Raw genomic sequence first — 22,555 nt, forward strand, 5'->3', positions numbered from 1 at the left:
TGGTTGTGTTGCAGCCTGTGGACGCTCATAAACAGGAAAAAGGGCCTATTCTGTTGTGGTGTCCAGCCTTCCCTCAGAAATCATTCCTGCCCCATCACCATAGCTGTCAAGTTCTCCCTTTTTTAAAGGGAAATTCCCTTATGCTGATTAGGCTTCCTCGTGAGAAAAGGGAAAACTTGACAGCTATGCCCATCACCTGGATACCATTTCACCACATGCTGAAAATTCATCTGTTTACTGAGGCCTTTGCTAGTTACTGAGGCTAGTCATTTGCCACACATTTGGTTTTATAACAGGCGGTGTATATCAATATTTTAAATATGGCAGCTACCAGCTGAATAGTAGGCGCCATAGCTCAATTCTCTCAGAGGCTGTGACAGAGCAGGTTATATGTAGCTTTGAATTATTGTTCTATTGTAACACAATCTGGATTATTTTATACTTGTATTTTTATTTTTATTTAAATTTCAGTATTTTTTGCAACTATGGGGCGTGGGTGCCGCTGTGGTCTCAACCACCAAGCCTCTTGGGCTTGCCAATCAGAAGGTCAGCGGTTTGAATCCCCGCAACGGGATGAGCTCCTGTTGTTCGGTCCCAGCTCCTGCCCAACTAGCAGTTCGAAAGCATTCCAGTGCAAGTAGATAAATAGATACCGCTACAGCGGGAAGGTAAACGGCATTTCCGTGCGCTGCTCTGGTTTCGTGTTCCATTGCCTCAGAAGTGGCTTAGTCATGCTGGCCACATGACCCGGAAAAACTGTCTGTGGACAAACGCTGGCTCCCTCAGCCTGTAAAGCGAGATGAGCTCTGCAACCCCAGAGTCGTCTGCAACTGGACTTAACTGTCAGGAGTCCTTTACCTTTACCTTTTTTATTTTTTGCAAAGTCAGTTTAGAAGAGCTTAAAATAAATAAATTTAAATATAAAATGGTTCATTCCTTCCTGCCACACTTACAACTTTTATAAAGCGAATCAAGCACTCTTAGGCTTCAATTCTACACCAACTTATCTGGGACTCCCACTCCATTAAAAACAGTGGGACTTACTTCTAATATATAGTATTGTAGCTGTTAAATATATCAGTACCTAGAATGCAGTCCAATGCCTGCCTGCTTAAAAGTGAGTTCCATTATTTTTTGATGGTGCCTACTACTAGGTAAGTCACTATATGACTGCAGTCATAATTATTGATAATAGCCGCTTACCTGGTACAGAGGGGGGTGGCGGTTGCAACCCAGCACGGCGTTTCCCCCTCCTTCTAAAGCCACACTATATTTGCCCCAACCGTTGGCCGCGTTTTGAAAATCCTGGTCAATCCGTGGGGGCCTTGGGGGGTGGAGCAATCAGAGTGGACTGCACTGGAGAAGGCTTTGCTCCACTCCGCTCCAAGAGAACAAAAAGTGCAGTCGGCCCCAGAGCATCACCCAGCCAGCCTACCTCTAATCTTGTTTTCTCGCAGACTAAAACGACTAAACAACAACAACAAAAACCTTTTCTTTCCAGGCACGCAGGCTTTGCTGTGGTCGTATGGTGGTTTTTTCTTCAGAGCCAGGAAGGAATTGTCCCTGCTTTGCAGGTTTTGCCTTCCCCATAGCAATTGTCACAACTTTGGTGGCTGAGGCCTTCAGCGGAATCCTTTAGTCAAATACCTGAAGGAGGGATGAAGTGGTGACTCACATGCTTCCTGCGGCATGGCAGATGGGCCATAGTGCTATCCTCAGCAATTTGGGGAGGGACCAGCTGTGTAAACACGCATTTTGTGTTGGTCCCATCTTCCCCTTACTGACCCTGCCATGCCTCAGACCCCCAGCAGGGGGCTAAGAGGGATACATGCCCAGTGCCTATGCCAAAGTTTACCTACCGGTACATCTGAATTCAATAAAGTTGTGACCATTTTAACCCCAAATATATGTTGTCATGTCTTCTCCTTTCACTGTGTGGCCTGGCTCCTAGGGGAGGGGGGCTGCGTCTGGGTACGCAACTATTTCATGTATACACATATACTTCTGTGTAAGGTTACACTTCTTTCCCCTGCAAAAAAAAAAAAAATGTTTATATACATGAGTATGCATGTAATAACATGAAAAGAAAGGGGAAAACACAAAAATAAAAAATTACTCCCTCCTACCCCTCTGCAATACATCAAACAACTTATCTGTGTCCTATTGATTATTACACATATAACCCACCTTTCCCCCAAGGGGCTCAAGGTGGTGTACATAATTCTCTGCCTTCTTGTTTTTCTTCACAGCAACCCTGTGAGGTAGGTTAGGTTGAGAGACAGTGCCTGGCCCAGTGACCTTCATGGCTGAGTGGTCTCCCAGGTTCCATACTGTGTCTGTGCCCTGCTGTGACTACTGTAACCTAATGACATAGTAATCCTTAGTAATCCATGCACCCATCTCTGTGACAGCAAAAGCCAATGGCATGAGATGGGAGCAGGGAAGTGCCCAACACCCTGATGTCTTCACACAGTCTAGTCTTGACAAAGTCTTAGAGGATACAGGATGGAGAAGAGGTACCCAAAACATTATTTTCCATTTTCTGTAATTGCCTTGTTCATTGTAATGTGCGGGTCTCTCTTTAAAGCAAGACTTTTCTATTTCAGCTGTTAGGAATTTGAAGAAATCCTGTTGCTTTATTGCTTTAGAAGCATAAAATAGATAATTTGCTGACCCGAGGGTTCACAATCTAAAATAAGAAACATAAAACCTGGCCTTTGTTGGTAGATAATCTTTGGGGAAATGAATAAAATGCAGGAACTGATCATGAGGGTGCTTTCTAGCGCTTACGAAAATGTTCCTGAAACTCCCCCCTATATATATATATATATATATATATATATATATATATATATATATATACCTGCTGCTCTCTGTCCCTGTCAACTTGTTCTTTTGCTCTGTTGATTGCAGTGTTTACAAATATCTCTTCACCTAGGCTATGGGGGAACACAAGGAGTGGCTGACACATGTGGTTCCAGCCTCAGAGGTCGTGAGATATTGCAGGCATACCTAGGGAATCTGAGATATTGCAGGCATTGAGCCAACACAGTGAGGCATGAAACCATTGTCCCTAGGAATTAATTTCAAAATAATGTTTCCCATGCAGTGCAGAGTTCTTAAGACAGCCAAAGGAGAAAGAAATCTGTTAAGCTCTTGGTGTAAATTGTTACATGCAGTTGCCGTACATTCAGGCATCTTATTAACCTCAAATCAGCCAGAGAACTTGAGCTTAAGCAAGATTGGTCCAGTCCTATCCTGTGTATCTAAGATGTTTTGCTTTACAGCACCTTTTAAGGTGTTGGAAGAGTCAAACCAGGGACTCTGGAAAAAGGTGTTGCCAAATAGTACCTTTCCCTTCCATGTTGTCCCTACACTAGTTGCACACATGCAATCATTACTGGTAGCTCAATGGGCTTCTCTCCCTCTCCTCCCTTCATGTACCCCACACCATACCCAATTCTGCTGTGGAGGGTTAGGGGAAACCCCAAAACAGATTTAGGGAATGTGCAGGTGAGAGGAGAGGAGGAGAATGTACCATTGCCCAAGGAGAAACACTTGTGCTGCTGAAACAAGAGACTTAGTGCTATATTGATGACAACTCTCAGTCTTCCTTTTGTGTGTTAACTGGGGAGGCTGGCAACTGAGGACAGGGTATGTTTGCAGAGCCAGTAACCACCTTATATTGGCTTGGAAAAGAAGGCATTTTGACTCTATGTGGTTTGAGCTACGGAAACCCTGAACTGACACTTGAGAGTTCTGTGTTCTTCTGTGACCTCCCATATATCACTAAAACACACCCTATTTTCAGAGAACAAAATTAAAAAAAAACATTCCCTCTCTGTTAGTAAAAAATAGTAACTCAGGAGCGAAACAGGTTCTGGCCAAGCCCCCTCTCTGCTGTGCTAGGAATCTGGGGCAGGTGCAAGGTATTTTGCTGCCTGAGTCAAAGGACAAGATGGCATTCCCATCCCACAAAGAGAAGCTAACTGGGCCAGCAGTTAAACCTTGCTTCAAACCTGGTAAGTAGATGGCAGCTTTCACAACAACTGAGGCAGTAGGACAGATCAGGGAGCCTGGGACGGGCATGTGACAATTAAGGGGAATGGCTGGAGGGCTCAGTCAAAATATTCAGGGATGTTTCCTCTAAGGCTCTGCCACCTGAGGTGATTGCCTCCTTCCGCCTAATGGTAGAAGTAGGGAGAGTGCATTTTTGTATGTTTGTTTTGTATTGTTGTTGTTTTGCCAAAGCAGAGCATTAAAAATGTATTCCTTCACTTGCAGTCTACAGTACATTCTACTAACTCAATACTTTTTCTCATGACTTTTCCCTGCATTTTAATGCATGGGTAGACCAGGCCATATTTTACCTATTAATCTGAAGAGATGGCTGGGGAATTTGAGAAGCTTATAGGAGCATAGGAAGCTGCCTCCTACCAACTCAGGCCATTAACTCAGTATTACGGTATCTACACTCAACGGTTCTCGAGAGTTTCCGGCAGGGTTCTCTCGCAGCCCTTCCTGGAGATGCCACGGGTTGAACTTGGGACCTTCTGCAAGCAACACAGATTTTCTACCACTGAGCTACAGCTCTTTCCCTCTTCCTCTGGAGAGCACAATTACTACAAAGTTATCTGGCAAAAGCCCACACTGAAACTGGACAGAAGTCATACAAGAACACTCCTTCCATTCATTTCCATTGGATCTGGACAGAAGAACTTTGTGGTGTCCTAGTACAGTGGATCACTGCAGATGGTGACAGCAGTCACGAAATTAAAAGACGCCTGCTTCTTGGAAGAAAAGCAATGACAAACCTAGACAGCAACTTAAAAAGCAGAGACATCGCCTTGCCGACAAAGGTCCGTATGGTTAAAGCTATGGTTTTCCCAGTGGTGATGTATGGAAGTGAGAGCTGGACCATAAAGAAGGCTGATCGTCGAAGAATTGATGCTTTTGAATTATGGTGCTGGAGGAGACTCTTGAGAGTCCCATGGACTGCAAAAATATCAAACCTATCCATTCTGAAGGAAATCAGCCCTGAGTGCTCACTGGAAGGACAGATCCTGAAGCTGAGTGTCCAATACTTTGACCACCTCATGAGAAGAGAAGACTCCCTGGAAAAGACCCTGATGTTGGGAAAGATTGAGGGCACTAGGAGAAGGGGACGACAGAGGATGAGATGGTTGGACAGTGTTATCGAAGCTACGAACATGAGTTTGACCAAACTGCGGGAGGCAGTGGAAGACAGGAGTGCCTGGCGTGCTCTGCTCCATGGGGTCACGAAGAGTCGGACACGACTAAACGACTAAACAACACAGTACAGTGGAACTGCATTCAAATGGCATTTTATGACACAACATTCTGAAGCTTGTTCTTCATAATTATGCTTGTCTAGACGTCCTCCATGGAACAAAAATCATTTCTTAGGGCTGAAAAAGTTCATTCCCACTATGTGTGAAAGGGATAAACCCTGGAGGAAAGAAAGACTTTTAAGGAAGATGAGGAACCTGTATCAGTAGGATCTCAAATCATCAGCCTTGCCTTCTATTTTAAACATACACATACAAAGAGAGAGAGAGAATCTCCTCTCGTTGCCTGTCCATAATATTAGCACAGCAAGACTGCCCAACTTCAGTTCTCTCCTCTCTTTGGCCAATAGTCTTTGTATCATAGAACTGTAGAGTTGGAAGGAACTCAAAGGGTCACCAAGTCCAACCCCCAGAAATGCAGGAATCACCGCTAAAGAATCCCTGACAGATGGCCATCAAACCTCTGTTTAACAACTTAGCTGTTCTTAATGTTTAGTCAGAATCTCCTTTCTTGTCATTTAAATCCATTAGTTTGGGTCCTACCCTCTGGAGCAGCAGAAAACAAGCTTGCTCCATCTTCTATGTGCTACATTCCACCTTTATCGGGGTTATCAGATTTTCTGCACTACAGATCTGCATTTCTTTTGGACTCCACACCACACTTCTACTGCAAATACTGTTAAAAGTGTTTGTGTAAACTGTTGCAAGCCAAGTTCGTTGAACTAGCTATGGAAAAATGATACTCAAGTAGAGGAGGTGTATTTTTCTTTTATTTTTCCAGATAGCATTTGCGTGCATTACGCCTGATAAAGTGAAGATCCTGTTTGGCGGTTACTCCACTTTACCCAGCTGTGGCCATCTCAGAATGTGCATGGGAATAAGGGAGGGCCTTGTAATGCTATATATAAAGCATCCAAGCTTGACAAGGTGAGGCTAGAGTGGCAGCAGCAGCACTGCCCATTGTGAGTAGATAGGGGAGGAGGAGAGTCCAAGGCCGGGGAAAGGACTCTCCACTCAACATCATGCTTTGGGCACTACTGGTTCTCCTCTGCAGCCTCCTGCATAGTTCAGGTAAGTCTAAAACCACATCTAGAATACATAGATAACATGGGACTTCTTTCAATCTTGTCATTTTGGGGAGAAAGGATGCCAAAGCATTAGAGGACATAAAATATATAGGGATAGGATGAAATAAAGTGGTAGAAGATGCTATAGATAAGTTAACCTCACTTCTTTTCTTTGACATTGCTTGTCTGGAATGCCCATCATATATAATTAACCAAAAGGAAGGAAGGAAGGAAGGAAGGAAGGAAGGAAGGAAGGAAGGAAGGAAGGAAGGAAGGAAGGAAGGAAGGAAGGAAGGATCCCAGTGTGGTTAAGAAGTGGAAATGACTGGTTTGAAACACAATATATTTAGGCAAAACTGAATGATTTGATCGTTCTCTTCTTGACTTTTGCACTTTGACATTTCTCTTGGGTACTTGTGGAACATTCCCTGCTTTTCATGCCACGGTTGAGCATTCATCCTCTTTATTTGACATATAGAACCTTCAATGGAATACACTTTCAGATCTGGAAACTGCAATAAATACCAACCTCCAGTGGTCCCAGAAGCAAGAGATCTTACATATTCTTTCAGCAATCTTGCATATTTGTACATGAAACTCTTATAGGATGGAGCCCAACTATTATACCCAACAACAATACATTCTTTTGTATATTTCACTTGAAAGATGCTTCTATGCAAGAAGATATAGACTTCAGCGCTTTTTGATTCGAAAAATAAATTTGTTCTGTGAATCCTTCTAGGGATGTAAGATTTGTCGTGCTGCATCTGTCCAAAGATCCATGTAGTTCATCATTCCAAGCTAGATTCCCATAGAAGCTCACAAACAGAGCATGAAGTTGACCCCATTTGCCCTCAGAATTTGGTAATGATAGGTATTTTGCCTCTGAATAAGGTTCTATTTACCTATCACAGGTTAATAGCTAGTACAGTTACACTCCATGAAGATAGCTATAAAAACTTTGCTATCAATTGTGGTTTCAAAATATCTGTTTTATATTCTACTTTCATTGTTTTTGTTTCATAAAATTTATTTTTCTTTATTACTCAGATCAGAATCATATGGATCATTCAGACAGGTTATCAGGTAAGTCTGTGAAAGATGTACTGTTCTTCCTACTTACTAAAAGTATATAGTTCTTATCTAAAACTGTTGTAACTCATTTTGGTTCTCTTCTGGATTGTGGTTTCTTGTTATTTGCTCTTTTTTCTTTTTTACCTGTAATTATTTGCTGTTACAACTGGTCTCAGGACTGCCAAAAACATTCCAAGCACATAGTTTTAAGTCTTTCTTTCTAAAAACAATACAGACGTGTTCTGAATAGTTCTAAATTTATTTGTTTTATATTTTCTACTGCACCTAATGAGCCATTTGACACTAACCACATAGGAGAACATATTCCTGAAAGATGGATTTGTAGAACAACCCCAGAAAGAACAATTAAAAAGTTCACTTAAACTTCACAGATCAATTTATAAACCTCCTTAGCAGTTGTTGTTGTTGTTTAGTCGTTTAGTCGTGTCCGACTCTTCGTGACCCCATGGACCATAGCACACCAGGCACTCCTGTCTTCCACTGCCTCCCGCAGTTTGCTCAAACTCATGTTCGTAGCTTCGAGAACACTGTCCAACCATCTTGTCCTCTGTCGTCCCCTTCTCCTTGTGCCCTCCATCTTTCCCAGCATCAAGGTCTTTTCCAAGGATTCTTCTCTTCTCATGAGGTGGCCAAAGTATTGGAGCCTCAGCTTCACGATCTGTCCTTCCAGGGAGCACTCAGGGCTGATTTCCTTAAGAATGGATAGGTTTGATCTTCTTGCAGTCCATGGGACTCTCAAGAGTCTCCTCCAGCACCACAATTCAAAAGCATCAATTCTTCGGCGATCAGCCTTCTTTATGGTCCAGCTCTCACTTCCATACATCACTACTGGGAAAACCATAGCTTTAACTATACGGACCTTTGTCGGCAAGGTGATGTCTCTGCTTTTTAAGATGCTGTCTAGGTTTGTCATTGCTTTTCTCCCAAGAAGCAGGCGTCTTTTAATTTCGTGACTGCTGTCACCATCTGCAGTGATCAAGGAGCCCAAGAAAGTAAAATCTCTCACTGCCTCCATTTCTTCCCCTTCTATTTGCCAGGAGGTGATGGGACCAGTGACCATGATCTTGGTTTTTTTGATGTTGAGCTTCAGACCATATTTTGCGCTCTCCTCTTTCACCCTCATTAAAAGGTTCTTTAATTCCTCCTCACTTTCTGCCATCAAGGTTGTGTCATCTGCATATCTGAGGTTGTTGATATTTCTTCCGGCAATCTTAATTCCGGCTTGGGATTCATCTAGTCCAGCCTTTCGCATGATGAATTCTGCATATAAGTTAAATAAGCAGGGAGACAATATACAACCTTGTCGTACTCCTTTCCCAATTTTGAACCAATCAGTTGTTCCATATCCAGTTCTAACTGTAGCTTCTTGTCCCACATAGAGATTTCTCAGGAGACAGATGAGGTGATCAGGCACTCCCATTTCTTTAAGAACTTGCCATAGTTTGCTGTGGTCGACACAGTCAAAGGCTTTTGCATAGTCAATGAAGCAGAAGTAGACGTTTTTCTGGAACTCTCTAGCTTTCTCCATAATCCAGCGCATGTTTGCAGACCTCTAAAAGTCTACTCAGAAGTCAGTCCCATTGAGTTCAGTGTGACTAACTGCCAGGAAAGTGTGCATAGGATTGCTGCTTAAGGCACGGTAGGGGCTGTATCTGCACATCTAATATAAGGGTCTTCAAACAATATGTTTAGCATCATGTGTATTGTGGCCCAAAGATGTCTTTCCAACCTGTTTTAAAACCTCCAATGAAGGAGTGTCCGCCACCTTCCAAGGCAGTCCATTCCACTATTGGACAGCTCTTACCATTAGGAAGGCCTTCCTAATGTTTAGTCTGAATCTCCTTTCTTGTAAATTGGTTCAGTTTCTACACAGGACACACAGAAAGTTATACATCTGCAAATAATTACATATGAAAAATTCTGAGAGGAACAAATATTGTACCTAGCATTAAGCGTTGTTCTTTTTTTTTTGCTATTTGGATTGCATGGGCAATAGTGAATACTGTTCTATGTGGAACTGCGGCCGTGGTCTGGTCCTGTGATTTGGAGCTGAAGGTTTACATTGCCTTGTATCCAATGCATTCTGTCAGTGCAAGTAAGCATTCTGTCAGTGCAAGGACTTATGCTTGCACAATGGGACTTTCCTGCCTCTCCTCATGCCATGCACTCATCCCAAATCTGCTCCAGAGGCAGGGCTTTTTTCAGCCGGAACTTGCTGGAATTCATTTCCAGCACCTCTCAGATGGGTGCCATTGCCATTACAAGATAACATGGTAGGCATTCATGGTGAGTTCCAGCACCTCTTTTTCTAGAAAAACAGCAGTGTCGAGTCCTGGAATGCAAGTGTAAATCTTTGTGCTGATAGGATAGCACTACAATGGATACAAGCCATAGTGTCATGGTATTGGACTAAACCATGGTCTCCTCCAACTCTAAGGTTCTATGATTCTAGCAGGAGTGAACACATAAGCATATATGAAAAACAGCCCTTGCATTCAGCCTGTCTATGAAATCAAGATGCAACTTAAATTACAGTGGAACCTCGGTTTATGAACACCTCGGTTTATGAATTTTCGGTTTATGAACGCCGCGGACCCATCTGGAACGGATTAATTCACTTTCCATTACTTTTAATGGGAAAGTTCGCTTCAGTTTATGAACGCTTCAGTTTATGAACAGACTTCCGGAACCAATTACACCCATGTTTCAGTTTATGAACGCTTCAGTTTAAGTACTTCACGGACCCGTCTGGAACGGATTAATCCACTTTCCATTACTTTCAATGGAAAAGTTCGCTTCAGTTTATGAACGGTTACTCCGTGGACCGTCTGGAACGGATTAATCCACTTTCCATTACTTTCAATGGGAAAGTTCGCTTCAGTTTATGAACGCTTCAGTTTATGAACAGACTTCCGGAACCAATTGTGTTCATAAACCGAGGTACCACTGTATACAAGAAAGGATGCTAACAAGAAAGAGGGCTTCATTGATCTACTGTTCTCACAGGACTGACTTTGGTCCATACTGTTGGGACTTTGGTCTACTATACTTTGATGCAGCTTCCCACAGAAGCAATTAAGGAGTTGGCTGAAGGCCAGAAAAACTGAGCAGAGGGCGTTATTCTGCCTGGAGATATGGGAGCCCTCAAAAAAGATCTGCTATTGGACGAGGTCACCCATATAGGCATAATGACTCATGATGACCTTTCCTGTGGTTGATTGACTGTAGTTGGAGTTTTGTTCAGAGGGAGCATTAAGATCCGTGTCTGTATCTTCTTGCATATAGTAACTTGTGAGTCTGCTGTAAATAATAAATCTCTGTAGTAACCAAGTTACTAGTGAGCAGCGTTGTGTTCCTGCTTCATCCTGCCAGCTTGGACAGTCTGCGTATGCTCTGCAATATCCAACACATACTTGGACATACATTGCGATAATTTAGCTGAATACAACCCAAAGTTTTTGAATGGGAAATAAGCCAATACTGTATTCAGGCATGTTGTGGACAGCTATAATTTTTGATTGCCTAAAATGCAATGTACAGTGTCAATACTGGGCTTTGCATTGGGGGCGCTCTGGTGCCCATGCATAGTGGATAAGCGTTTGGCTCACTTCCTCTGCAAAAAAAATATGTCACTGCCTGCCAAGTAAACATGTCCAGAGGGAGAGCAACAGTGATTATGTCATCTGGGACCATGCCATGTTGCTTGCTGCTGCTGCTGCTGCTTGTTATTCATGTGCTGCCCCTGGACTTCTTTAGATTTCCCGGTGGCAGCAGTAGATGGGTGGGAGTCAAGCCAAGTAAATATGTCCAGGGGGTCAGTGACTGGCAGCAGCAGCAAAAAGCAGCAGCAGAGCAGGAGAAGCCAATGGTAGGAACCCTGATGGCAGTGCTGGATGGAGCCCTCAATGGTGGTGTGAGAAGGATTGATGATGGGTCCCTCTGTGCCCCAGGGGTGCCAGCATGCGCCTGATCATGCTGGCCTCTGATGCTGGGCCAGAGCTGTAAAGATTTTGTTTCTGAAGTTACAGTAGCATCTTGAAACAATCCTTTTCCACAATGGTGTCGACTCGCGTCATAATGGGAAGAGCATAGTAATGTCAGAAACTATCTTTGGCACAATTCCATCTGTTGTCAGGCATCTTCCATTGGTAACTGTTCCTGGAATAAAATGCAAAGTAGATATTATTTTCCTTCCCGTTTAGCCATCAGGAAGTTTTTGATACTTTCTTTCCCCCACCCCTTCCAGTACTTTTATGTAGCAAATACCAAAATATATCATTCCACACTTGGCTAACTCATATATCATTGACAAAACCACTAATTGTGGGCAAATGTAGAAGGAAATGAGCGGATTCAGTTCTGAGACCAGCCCTTCCTAAATATCAGGATTGTCAGGTCTAATACAGAGCCAAGTTCTCGGTTGGAAGGTACTTCAAAGGTCATCTAAATCAACCCCTTCCAATGCAGAAAACCCACCGTTACAACATAATTAATAGAAGGCTATCCAGCTTCTGCTTCAATACCTCTGATAAAGGAGAACTGACCATGCCAGAGTGTTGCATGCTCTAGTTATCTCTCGCTTGAACTACTGCAATGCGTTCTGCGTGGGGCTACCTTTGAAGGTGATCCGAAACTACAACTAATCCAGAATGCGGCAGCAAGACTGGTGACTGGGAGCGGCCGCCGAGACCACATAACACCGGTCTTGAAAGACCTACATTTGCTCCCAGTACGTTTCTGAGCACAATTCAAAGTGTTGGTGCTGACCTTTAAAGTCCTAAATGGCCTTGGTCCAGTATACCTGAAGGAGTGTCCCCACCCCCATCGTTCTGCCCGGACACTGAGGTCCAGCGCAGAGGGCCTTCTGGCGGTTCCCTCATTGTGAGAAGCCAAGTTACAGGGAACCAGGCAGAGGGCCTTCTTGGTAGTGGCGCCCGCCCTGTGGAATGCCCTCCCATCAGATGTCAAAGAGAAAAACAACTACCAGATTTTTAGAAGACATCTGAAGGCAGCCCTGTTTAGGGAGGCTTTTAATGTTTAATAGATTATTATATTGTATTTTTCTGTTGGAAGCCACCCAGAGTGGCTGAGGAAACCCAGCCAGATGGGTGGGGTATAAATAAATTGTTGTTGTTGTTGTTGTTGTTGTTGTTGTTGTTGTTGTTATCTTCCTAAACAATCAGCTGCACTATTGAACAGCTCATATTGTCAGAAAGTTCTTACTGAAATTTAGTCAAAATCCCTTTTGCTGCAATTGGAACATGTTGGTTCAGGTCTTGCCCTCTGGTCCCCTGGAGCAACAGAAAACAAATTTGCTCCTTCATATCTTTGATGGCTCTTCAGATATTTGACAATGGCTATCATATCACCTCTTAATTGCCTCTTCTCCTGGCTAAACATTCAATGAAAGACACCTGTGGCATAAAATGGAAAACTTTGCCAGATGCATGCAGCTTCTTTTGCCACTGCAATATTATGAGGGGGAAACCGTCTGTCCATTTAATGTGACCATTAAAGTGAGACACCACAACAAATATGGAAACCCTACCATTGCACTCACAAGACACTGGTGATCATTTTCTCTCTCCTGATAAAATTGCTACTACTATCTTATTTTTTCTATAAAATAATAGCCCTGTTACTATGGTACTACTTAAAAAGTAAAAAGCCACTACTGCTTATCCTTTGTATTCATTGTATTGGCAGAGTAAGGGTTCTCCGAATGATGGGTTGTCCAGTGGGCCATTGATGGAGTAAATGTGCTTGCAAAAGATTAGCACAGTATAACTGAACCTAAACTCAAATAGCTTTAATGCAGACAATACCCACTTGGTCAACTTGTTGTTTTTAACCTACATAATTATTTCATTCATGAGTCTAAAACCAAGATACATAATCCCAAGAATACTTGTGAAAAGTTGTTCGTTTCAATTAATTGTATATTTATTCTCTATTCAATTTACTTTTTTATTTCATAGGTGCCTCAGGACCTATGGCACTAGGAGTGGCACTAGAAGTGGGACTAGGAGGTAATAATTTGCACATTTAACATCCATTATGCAACAGGAGTGGTGGGGCTACTATTCTGGCCGAGCCCCATTCCATGTGTTCCTGGTGATACTGGAATGGGAGAAAAGATGCAGGAGTAGTTTGCAACACCGGTGGGGAAAGAAAACATGTTGTCAGCACTTTCTGGTCTACTTCTTTCATTGTAACATCACTGCAGCAAAATGGGATGGAACCGCAGGAGAGCAGTCACTGTAATGAGATTCCTCCTATAATGAGGTTCAAGGCCTGCCTTCCCCAGCCAAGTGCCCTTTAGATGTTGTTGGACTACAGCTCCCATCTAAGGCCAGTGGTCAGAGATGATGGAACTTGTAGTCCAACAATATCTGGAGGGCATCAGGACATGTCACTGTGATAGTAGGTTTCTCAAAAGGTCTCTCTCAAGAGAAGAATATCAGTGCTGAATGGTCAGAGGTCAAGTAATGCTTGGAAAAAGAATGGCTTGAAATTCTGTTACAGGGTTCAGCAATAAATGGTAAGTTATTTTAATACAATCAGTAATATTGCTACAACAAATATACCTTTGTTTCACTTTAGGCCAAAGGAGTGCTGAATGGCTTGACCTTGGTAAGTATTTCTTTTCCTAGAAGTAGAACCTACAGAGTCAGGCTTCCCTGTAGTAGAGAGAGAAAAATATTGATCATTTTTTTATTCCCTTTTCTTTACTTTCTTAATAATGAGATACTCCGGACATTCTAGAAACTAAAATGAGCTACAGGATAGTATGGGGTCATATTTTCATCATGAAAATGCATTTGATTGGAGGATAATTAGAAATGCTAACTTATGTAGACTTGACATATGCACCTTTTCCTGTTTTCTAGAAACCTATTCTGAAGAGTTGAGAAGTCTAGATAATGCCCGTCTTCATCATACAGGTATTACTCCCCCTGTTTTAGTGGGAAATCGTGATAAAAGGTTCACAGTACTTCAAAAGGCAGATATATGCAACATGGCATGAATTTTATACTTTTAAAAACTATTACAGTTCTTCACTCAGGCAGTCCAAATTCTGCATCAAGGAAAACTGGAGTCTTTAAAAGCATGTGAGATGGGGACTTCATAGGAGCATCTGCTATGAATGGAAACTCTTAGAAAAAATAATTGTTGGCAGACAACACAGTACATGCCCATGCTTATGTATCATGAGCCAGGAGGACAGATTTAAAAGAAGAATCCATTCACTGATTAAAATACTACTAAAGTATATGCACAATGCCATTCAGAATGGCCAACAGAATAATCAAAGCCCAACAGAACCTCACTATAGTTTTGCTTCCTTTCTTTAAGCTGTGGACAAGGGCTCATGCTCCACCTGGGGAACTGGGCATTTCTCAACTTTTGACAAGTACTTGTATGATTTTTCTGGGACTTGCAATTACATCTTTGCCACCGTATGCAATGACGTCAACCCGGATTTCAACATCCAGTTCCGCCGTGGGCCAAACCAAAAAATTACCAGAATCATTATCGAGTTGGGACCCAATGTTATCATAATTGAAAATGGCGTCATATCAGTCAAGGATGTTGGGTAAGCATGTGATAGGAAAATGCTCAAGGGGTCAAAGCTTTGCTCTCTTTTTTTAATCAACAACTATAGGTTCAGGTTTCAAGCTGGCCTTTTTCTTTTCCTCTCTGTAGGTGTTGTTAATACAGTTTTTGACATATTATTCTTTGTGATTGGCATGGTTTTCATTTTTATAGTTAATGGAAATTGTTTGGAGACAAACATAAAACTTGCCATGCAAAAGGAGTTTGCCCCGAAACCTAGGGTTTAACCAAACAACAGCAACATATTTTGCACTTTATGAAAAAAATGATGGCAGAAATGAAGCATTTCTATCCAGTTCTTCAGCTTGTCAAAAGTGAAAGCTGGACTTTGCCAAACTCCCAAGATTCTTTCACAGTAGGAATAGCATTTTACACATGCTCAGAAGTTTCATCAGATTGTGTGATACAAGGCTGAGGCCTCTCCTAACTGAAATTGGTTTCTAGTAGATTTTAGAGTTCTTTTGCCTCCATTTTTTCAAATTCCCAAACAGTCCAATGAATATTAATAATAAAAGGCATCCCATTAGGCATGAATGAATTAAATGCTTAATTTTGCTGGTGCTATGGCACCTGCCTTGCATTCTTAATTGGGAATTGTGGTCTTTTCCAGACTCAGTCTGATCTTTAACAAATATAGTTTTAAATTTAATGTTAAAAGTGACTAGGAAACTTTAAATTATTAATTTTAATGGAAATGTATGGTGAGGGGACCCAGGTGGCGCTGTGGTTAAACCACTGAGCCTAGGGCTTGCCGATCGGAAGGTCGGCGGTTCGAATCCCTGCGACGGGGTGAGCTCCCGTTGCTTGGTCCCAGCTCCTGCCAACCTAGCAGTTTGAAAGCACGAAGTGCAAGTAGATAAATAGGAACCGCTACAGCGGGAAGGTAAACAGCTTTTCCGTGTGCTGCTCTGGTTCGCCAGAAGCGGCTTTGTCATGCTGGCCACATGACCTGGAAGCTATACACCGGCTCCCTCGGCCAATAATGCGAGATGAGCGTGCAACCCCAGAGTCGGTCACGCAACCCCTAATGGTCAGGGGTCCCTTTACCTTTTTATGGTGAGAAATAGACATTGCCAAGCATCTCTAATTTATGGATGATAAAAAAAAAGTTTGGATGAAAAAGACAGCTTTTGACTTAGAACACGAAGCCTAGAAATTCCTTGGAATTACTAAGTTCCTAAGTCTATGTGTTTCTTCTTTCCTCTTCCTCATGCTACTGTACTCCAATAGTATTATCAGGATGCCATACACGAGAAATGGAATTCAGATTACACCTTTTGGACGCACCATCCGCCTAGTGGCCAAGCTGATGGAGATTGAGCTTGCCGTTTTCTGGAATAATGATGATTACCTCATGGTGGGTAAAGCCTTGTTTTCATCAACTGAGCCTATTTTTGGAATGATAAAAATCACGCAGGTTTTACATTATTGCTGCGTGGTTGTAATGAAGAAGCCAGCCTTCTTACAACCAATCCAGAGAGTGTCCCTGGCTATCAGTTGCATCCTCCTTAGTCTAAGTGTTGCCCTTGGGGATCTCAGCAGGGGGGCGGGGGCAAAACTAGAATTAGCTGGCTGTGCCTGGCATTGGCTACCTACTCTTTCTGCTCCCTGGCTCCTGCCCTAGCCGTCACAAAGGGCATCTGTGGCTCCATTGGGTTTTTGGCGTGCCATGAGCTGGCTCTTCCCATCCTCCCTGCAAGTAAAGAGAAGTAAAGGATATAAGCAGGCATTGCATTACATTAGGCTGCCTGGGTGGCTACAGCCTATGAATGACAAACTCCGTACCTGATTAGGGCTGACAGGTAGAACACGCTGAAGCAGTAGCCACATGGTTAAGTGACCATCTGTTTTCACCCATAGAAAATATGATTGGGAGAGAACACTTACATTCTTCAGGATGACAAATTCCAGCGAGGGAGGCCTGTTAACCTGTTACAGCAAGAACAAAAGGGAGTCTTGCTGTGGCACCTTAAAAACTAGCAGATTAATTGTTGGCATAAATCTGTTGGCCTTCAAGGTGTCACAACAAGACTCCTTTTTTTTTAAAAAAAAAAGCAAAGCAAAAAACAAACAAAGCACCCCTCATCTAATAGCGGGTAGTTGCACGATTAATAATGCAATGGGGTCAAACTGACCTGGACAGGAGCCCACGAAGCGGTTCTCAGACATTTCGTTGAACTTGCTGCTGTGCTAATTGTGGTTGGTGTTGACTCAGGTGTGCATTCTCCTGGCAAAAATGCCACAACGCTGCATTTTATCAACCTGTGCTCAGAAAGACATGAGAAATAAGTAGTCTCAGTGACAGGATGGGCACCCTCACCCCTGTCATCATTCTTCCTCTTCTGATCTGCACATATCAACTTAGGAGGGGGTGATGTTTGTCTATGTATGCCTACCTATGTGTGTCCTCTGTGCACGTGCAGAAGTCTCAAGTAGGCACGCTAAGTAGTGGTATGATTTCCCCTGCTCTGAGTGCTGGACATGAATGAATGTGGCCTTAAGGCCATAATTGCTTAGTCTCCTCTATTTTACAGGAAGGGACTTTCACAGACAGGGAGCCTTAGCAACAAGACTTTTCCCCACATCACAGCAACATGTGCTACATTGGGTAGCAGGGTCACAAGGAGGGCCTTCTCAGCAGATCTTCATGTATGGGCTGGCAGAGAGCAGCTCTCCTCTAAGTACTTAAGACTTGATTTACTCAGGGCTTTGTATTTTACCAAGATATAATGCATAACTATTTTTCTAACTAATTCAGTTTTCTCTTTTAGGTTTTGATTGAGGAAAAATACATGACAAGAACATGTGGACTGTGTGGGAACTTTGATGGGATAGAATTAAATGAGTTTGTGAGTGAAGGTGAGTTTTTCAAGTGCAGAAATAAATGACAGAAAGGTTTGGGTTTCAGTGACAACTTATTAAGCCAAACATTGTCATCTAATTGCCTAAACTTCTAGTATAGTTGATAAAATAAAGAAAACCCTGAAATAATATGAGGACTACTTGCTCACACATGGCAGTAAGGTCCCATGTTTTTTATTTCCCATCACTTTTCTGTGGTGTTATAATAAGAAAAGGTAAAAGCATTGTTTGTATCCAATTGAGGTTTTGAATCTAGTGGAAGTTTCTATTAACAGGAGAGGTGAGGAGGCAATGTTTTGCCAAGCCCTTCCCCCTATGCCATCCTCTGTGCTGTTTGGAGGGTCCCCCAAACTTCTATAGAGTATAGGGGCTGTAGTGGAATGGGGAAATTGGCTAACATTGTCTTCTGCAAAGATGTTCACTGGGTCAATAGCCCTTCCATGAAGGAAAGAGCATGATTAAAGTCAAGAAGCCATCATTTTACTGCCCTTAAAATCTCTACTTCTTGTGTTTTATTTTTCCAGAGATTGATGACAACAACAAACCACTTGCCTATCTTCATACATGCACAGTTGTTTTTTAATGTAAAATGAGTCAAGTGTATAAATGGACCCCCATTTATGTAGTGCATAGGTTGCCTAAGATGGACTCTTTACTAACAAACTCAACTGAATTTATACTTTGATCAACAGGCAAACTTCTGGACCCTCAAAAATATGCTGCCCTGCAGAAAATTGATGATCCTGCAGAGATCTGCCCAATTGAGGAAATGGCAGCTTCTAACATTCCTCGCAAGAAATATGTATGTACCATATCATTTTTCTGGATCTGCCTACCTTTCAATATTTTTAGACAGAGGCAGTAATTGATAAAACACAGCCATGATTGAAGATACAGTAGCGGATGGCTAAGTCGGTCTGAAAGAGCTGGGAGGAAAGCAACCTCTTCCTATCTTTTTGGAGGTTTTTTTTAAATAAAAGGGATTTTCAAAAGTGGAGAATTTAGGCTTTCCAGCTGTGAGGGAGTGGCATTCTCCCCAGTTAGTTCCCTGCTTCTCTCACATTCTAGCTTCAGCACAACAGGATGGAGACTGTATTCTCTTGGTAGCAGGGCAGGAGCCCCAAATGAGTGTGACCAGAGCCCAAAGTGGTCATCGCTATCCACATTCTCAAAAACATATCACTCCATCCATGCATACTCTCTCTCTCTCTCTCTCTCTCTCTCTCTCTCTCTCTCTCTCTCTCTCTCTCTCTCTCTCTCTCTTGTGGACAATGTGCATTGCTAGAAAAGGAATCATTTGTTTTAATATATTATTTTTTGGCAATTCAAATGTCAAGTACGCTGGGGCCTGATTTGGATTGGCACTCTGATGGGAGGATGATGCAGGGGCTTCAACCATTTGACCCCTGCTGTGGCCCCTGCACATTGCAAATAAAAAAGGGATCCATTCATTTCTTTTTCTTTTTTTAAAAAAGATTTTATTAAGACTTTTCAAAATGCAATAAAAGACCAGAACATGCAAAAGATCCAAGGTCAAATGCAGATAGGGCTAGAGAAGATCTGGAACCCTGGAGAGTCACAGTCAGGGCAGCAGCCTGAAGGGTTAATGTTAGATAGACAAGGGAGAGTAAAAACATAGCTTTGCATGCTTTACTCCCTCCTTTTAATCCCCACACAGCAACAGATATCACACATAATTCTGCCTATCTACTATCCCATTCAAGATTAAATGTTATTCAGCCCTCAGACAACAGGAAGCAAGGTGGGAAGTTTTGCCACCGTTGAAAGTGGCATGGGTGGTGGTGGCACAATGCACTGGATCCAGGGACTGCCGCCTGTGGCCTTTCGGTTGCTAGTCCATAACTTATATGGTGATAAGGGGGAGGCTACATTAACTATAGGCACACATTCCTACTCAATGCTTGTAACCTGTGTGATATTATTAGCTGTTATTACAGAATGGAAGTGTCCAAGGGGTGCCTTTGGTAACAACAAGTTGTCAAAGCAGTTCAGTCTGTGGTACAATCACGCCCTGTCTCAAAATGCATTGCATTCATTGAAACTGCCTTTCTTTCTTTTCCCAATAGGCTAGGATCTGCAGCCAACTTCTAGGCCTCGTGTCTCAGTCTTGCAACATCTCAAGGAAAGGGTTTGTTATCCGCTGCCAACTTGACATGCAATACTGCCCTGATCCAGGGCAGAGGAACTGTACTTGTGCTACTCTTTCGGAGTACTCCAGGGAGTGTGCCATGTCCCATCAGGAAGTGTCTGATTGGAGGAGCACTGACCTCTGCTGTGAGTTATGAGGTTCCGGATCATGATTATACATGTCAGATATTAACAACACTTTGGCCAAACTACCATAAACATCAGCTTCAGTATTCTGAAGTGAAAGGTGCACAACTAGTAAATGCCTCATTATTTACATGTACAGTCAAATCTCGGTTTGCGACTGCCTCCGTTTGCGACCGCTTCGGTTTCCAACCACCACGGACCCGGAAGTGTTTACATCCGGATTTCAAGGCGCTCGGATGCACAGAAGCAATCTGCGCAGCACGCGCATGTGCAGAAGCGCTCTATCGGTGCTTCGCACACGCGCAGAAGCATCCATCAGGGAGTGACCGATTCGGGGAGCGACCGGCTCCGCGGAACGGATTGCGGTCGCAAACCGAGGTACCACTGAATTAAGACAGGGCTACCAATGAGGACAGGAAGAAAGTATGCTCCCCATCAGTGTTTCGCCTGCTCCTTTTTGTTGTTGCTGCTCCTTCTTCCTCCTGTAGCTATTCTCCATTGCTTTTTTTCTGCTTCTTGACAATTTGCTGTACTTCTTTCCTTCCCGTCTGTCCTGACTTCACTCTCTGAACCATTGTGTTTTGCAGCTTTGGGAAGATGTCCAGCTAACCAAATCTACAAAGAGTGTGGTTCTGCCTGTCTCAAAACATGTTCCAACCCAGATTACAGCTGTTCCAGCTACTGTACATATGGCTGCTTCTGCCCAGAAGGTAAAAGGAGATTGTGATGAATAGACCTTGGGTCAGCCTCCTGGAGACCCAGAAGATAATCAGGGCTGGGTGAAGTGTCATCCAATCAGAAGAGAATAGAAGGTTAAAAGTTAGAACCTAACAGTTTAACTTTCAGGTAGGGCTGAGTTAAGGCTTCACTGTTAGATGGGGCTCAAAAATGACTTGTTTATGGATTGGGTAGGCATGACAACCCTGATTATTTCCCTAAGGAGAAGGTAAAGATGCTCGTTGGAGCTGGGAGTGTTTTCCTGGCTTACTAGAAAAAAATAGCCATTCTAGGAGGAATCATCTTATTTAGGAATAGGTTTAAAGTGATTCTGTGAATAGGTTTATCTGTGATTCTGAAGATAAACCAGGTTCTTTATAAAGTATGTTTAGGAATATGTAACTTAAATTCAACTATGCCGAATGGCCAAATGACTGTGTATGCTATGCACTTTATATTTAGTTAATTACCTATGGTTTTCAGTCTCTATTCAGATTTATTGCTATGAAATTGGAACACAATTTGTCCATGATACAAAGGGCACCTAAGTGAATAGACCTGCCCCTGAATTTCCTCCAGAGTGGGGAAAAACACCTTGCAAAAGTTCCCAAGCTTTATCCTATATACATTCAGAAGGAATTAAAATGCTTGCCATTCATTTGCTTTCACCTTTGACAGGGACTGTTTTGGATGACATTTCAAAAAACCGAACATGTGTTCCGGTAGAACAGTGTCCGTGCACACTGAATGGGGAGATGTATGCTCCTGGTGATGTTATGAAAGCAACATGCAGAACCTGGTGAGTACGGTGGTATTCTAATTAAAGAAGGATGGGTTGTGGTCATGAAGCTGGATAGAATACCTGGCACTGATGTGCTGAAACATGCATAAAAAAGACAGAGATAGAAATTCATAAAAAGATAGAGATTTTTGCACATAGATCAGGATATGACGTGCATTTTTTACTGTCTTTAGAAGTCCAATTTGGATTTTCATTTTTAAAGTTTATTGGTTCCAAATACTATTGCACAGATGAAGAGAGATATAATAGGTTGTGTGCACACTTTGCATTGAAAGCAAACCCCCCCCCCAATAATCCTGGGAACTGTGGTTTATTCCTCAGAGAGCTGCTGTTTCCAGCACCCTTAACAAACTACAGTTCTGACGACCCTTAGGAGGTGGGGGAATGTGCTTTTCCATGTATTGCACTTGCACAGCTATCCTGACCTAAAACAAATAACCCAGAAAGTGAGGATGTGCTTAGATCTGCTTTCCCAGTTAACAGCTGACATGTGCTTTTCTTTTTACTAGTAAGTGTATGATGGGTCAGTGGAGCTGCACAGAACTGCCATGTCCAGGCAGATGTTCCTTGGAGGGAGGGTCATTTGTTACCACATTTGACTCTAGGCCATACCGTTTCCATGGAGTTTGCACCTACATTCTTATGAAGGTATTCTACCTAATAAAGACCAGCATTATCCGATTTGTAAATAATAATAATAATACTGTAATAATAATCCTTGAATTTTCACTTCGGGGAGTTAAATATTGGTACAGTATGGAAACATTCTACAATAATATTAAACGGTGGAT

General features: G+C 42.6%; 1 protein-coding gene across 1 annotated transcript in view; it reads left to right on the top strand.

The window, feature by feature from the left end:
• The first annotated feature begins 3,883 nt into the window (after positions 1-3,883).
• MUC6 (mucin 6, oligomeric mucus/gel-forming) overlaps positions 3,884-22,555 on the top strand; it is a 43,847-nt gene continuing 25,175 nt past the window's right edge. The window contains exons 1-13 of the mRNA XM_060277569.1: positions 3,884-4,022; positions 7,427-7,462; positions 13,450-13,500; positions 14,075-14,104; positions 14,362-14,415; positions 14,828-15,068; positions 16,319-16,445; positions 17,860-17,947; positions 18,643-18,752; positions 20,038-20,245; positions 20,833-20,955; positions 21,641-21,761; positions 22,274-22,412. Of these exons, the coding sequence (XP_060133552.1) occupies positions 3,959-4,022; positions 7,427-7,462; positions 13,450-13,500; positions 14,075-14,104; positions 14,362-14,415; positions 14,828-15,068; positions 16,319-16,445; positions 17,860-17,947; positions 18,643-18,752; positions 20,038-20,245; positions 20,833-20,955; positions 21,641-21,761; positions 22,274-22,412 (1,392 nt within the window). The 5' untranslated portion in view covers positions 3,884-3,958. The remainder of the gene's footprint in view (positions 4,023-7,426; positions 7,463-13,449; positions 13,501-14,074; positions 14,105-14,361; positions 14,416-14,827; positions 15,069-16,318; positions 16,446-17,859; positions 17,948-18,642; positions 18,753-20,037; positions 20,246-20,832; positions 20,956-21,640; positions 21,762-22,273; positions 22,413-22,555) is intronic.

This window comes from Zootoca vivipara, chromosome 1, assembly GCF_963506605.1.
Source record: "Zootoca vivipara chromosome 1, rZooViv1.1, whole genome shotgun sequence".
In the NCBI taxonomy this organism is placed as follows: domain Eukaryota; kingdom Metazoa; phylum Chordata; class Lepidosauria; order Squamata; family Lacertidae; genus Zootoca; species Zootoca vivipara.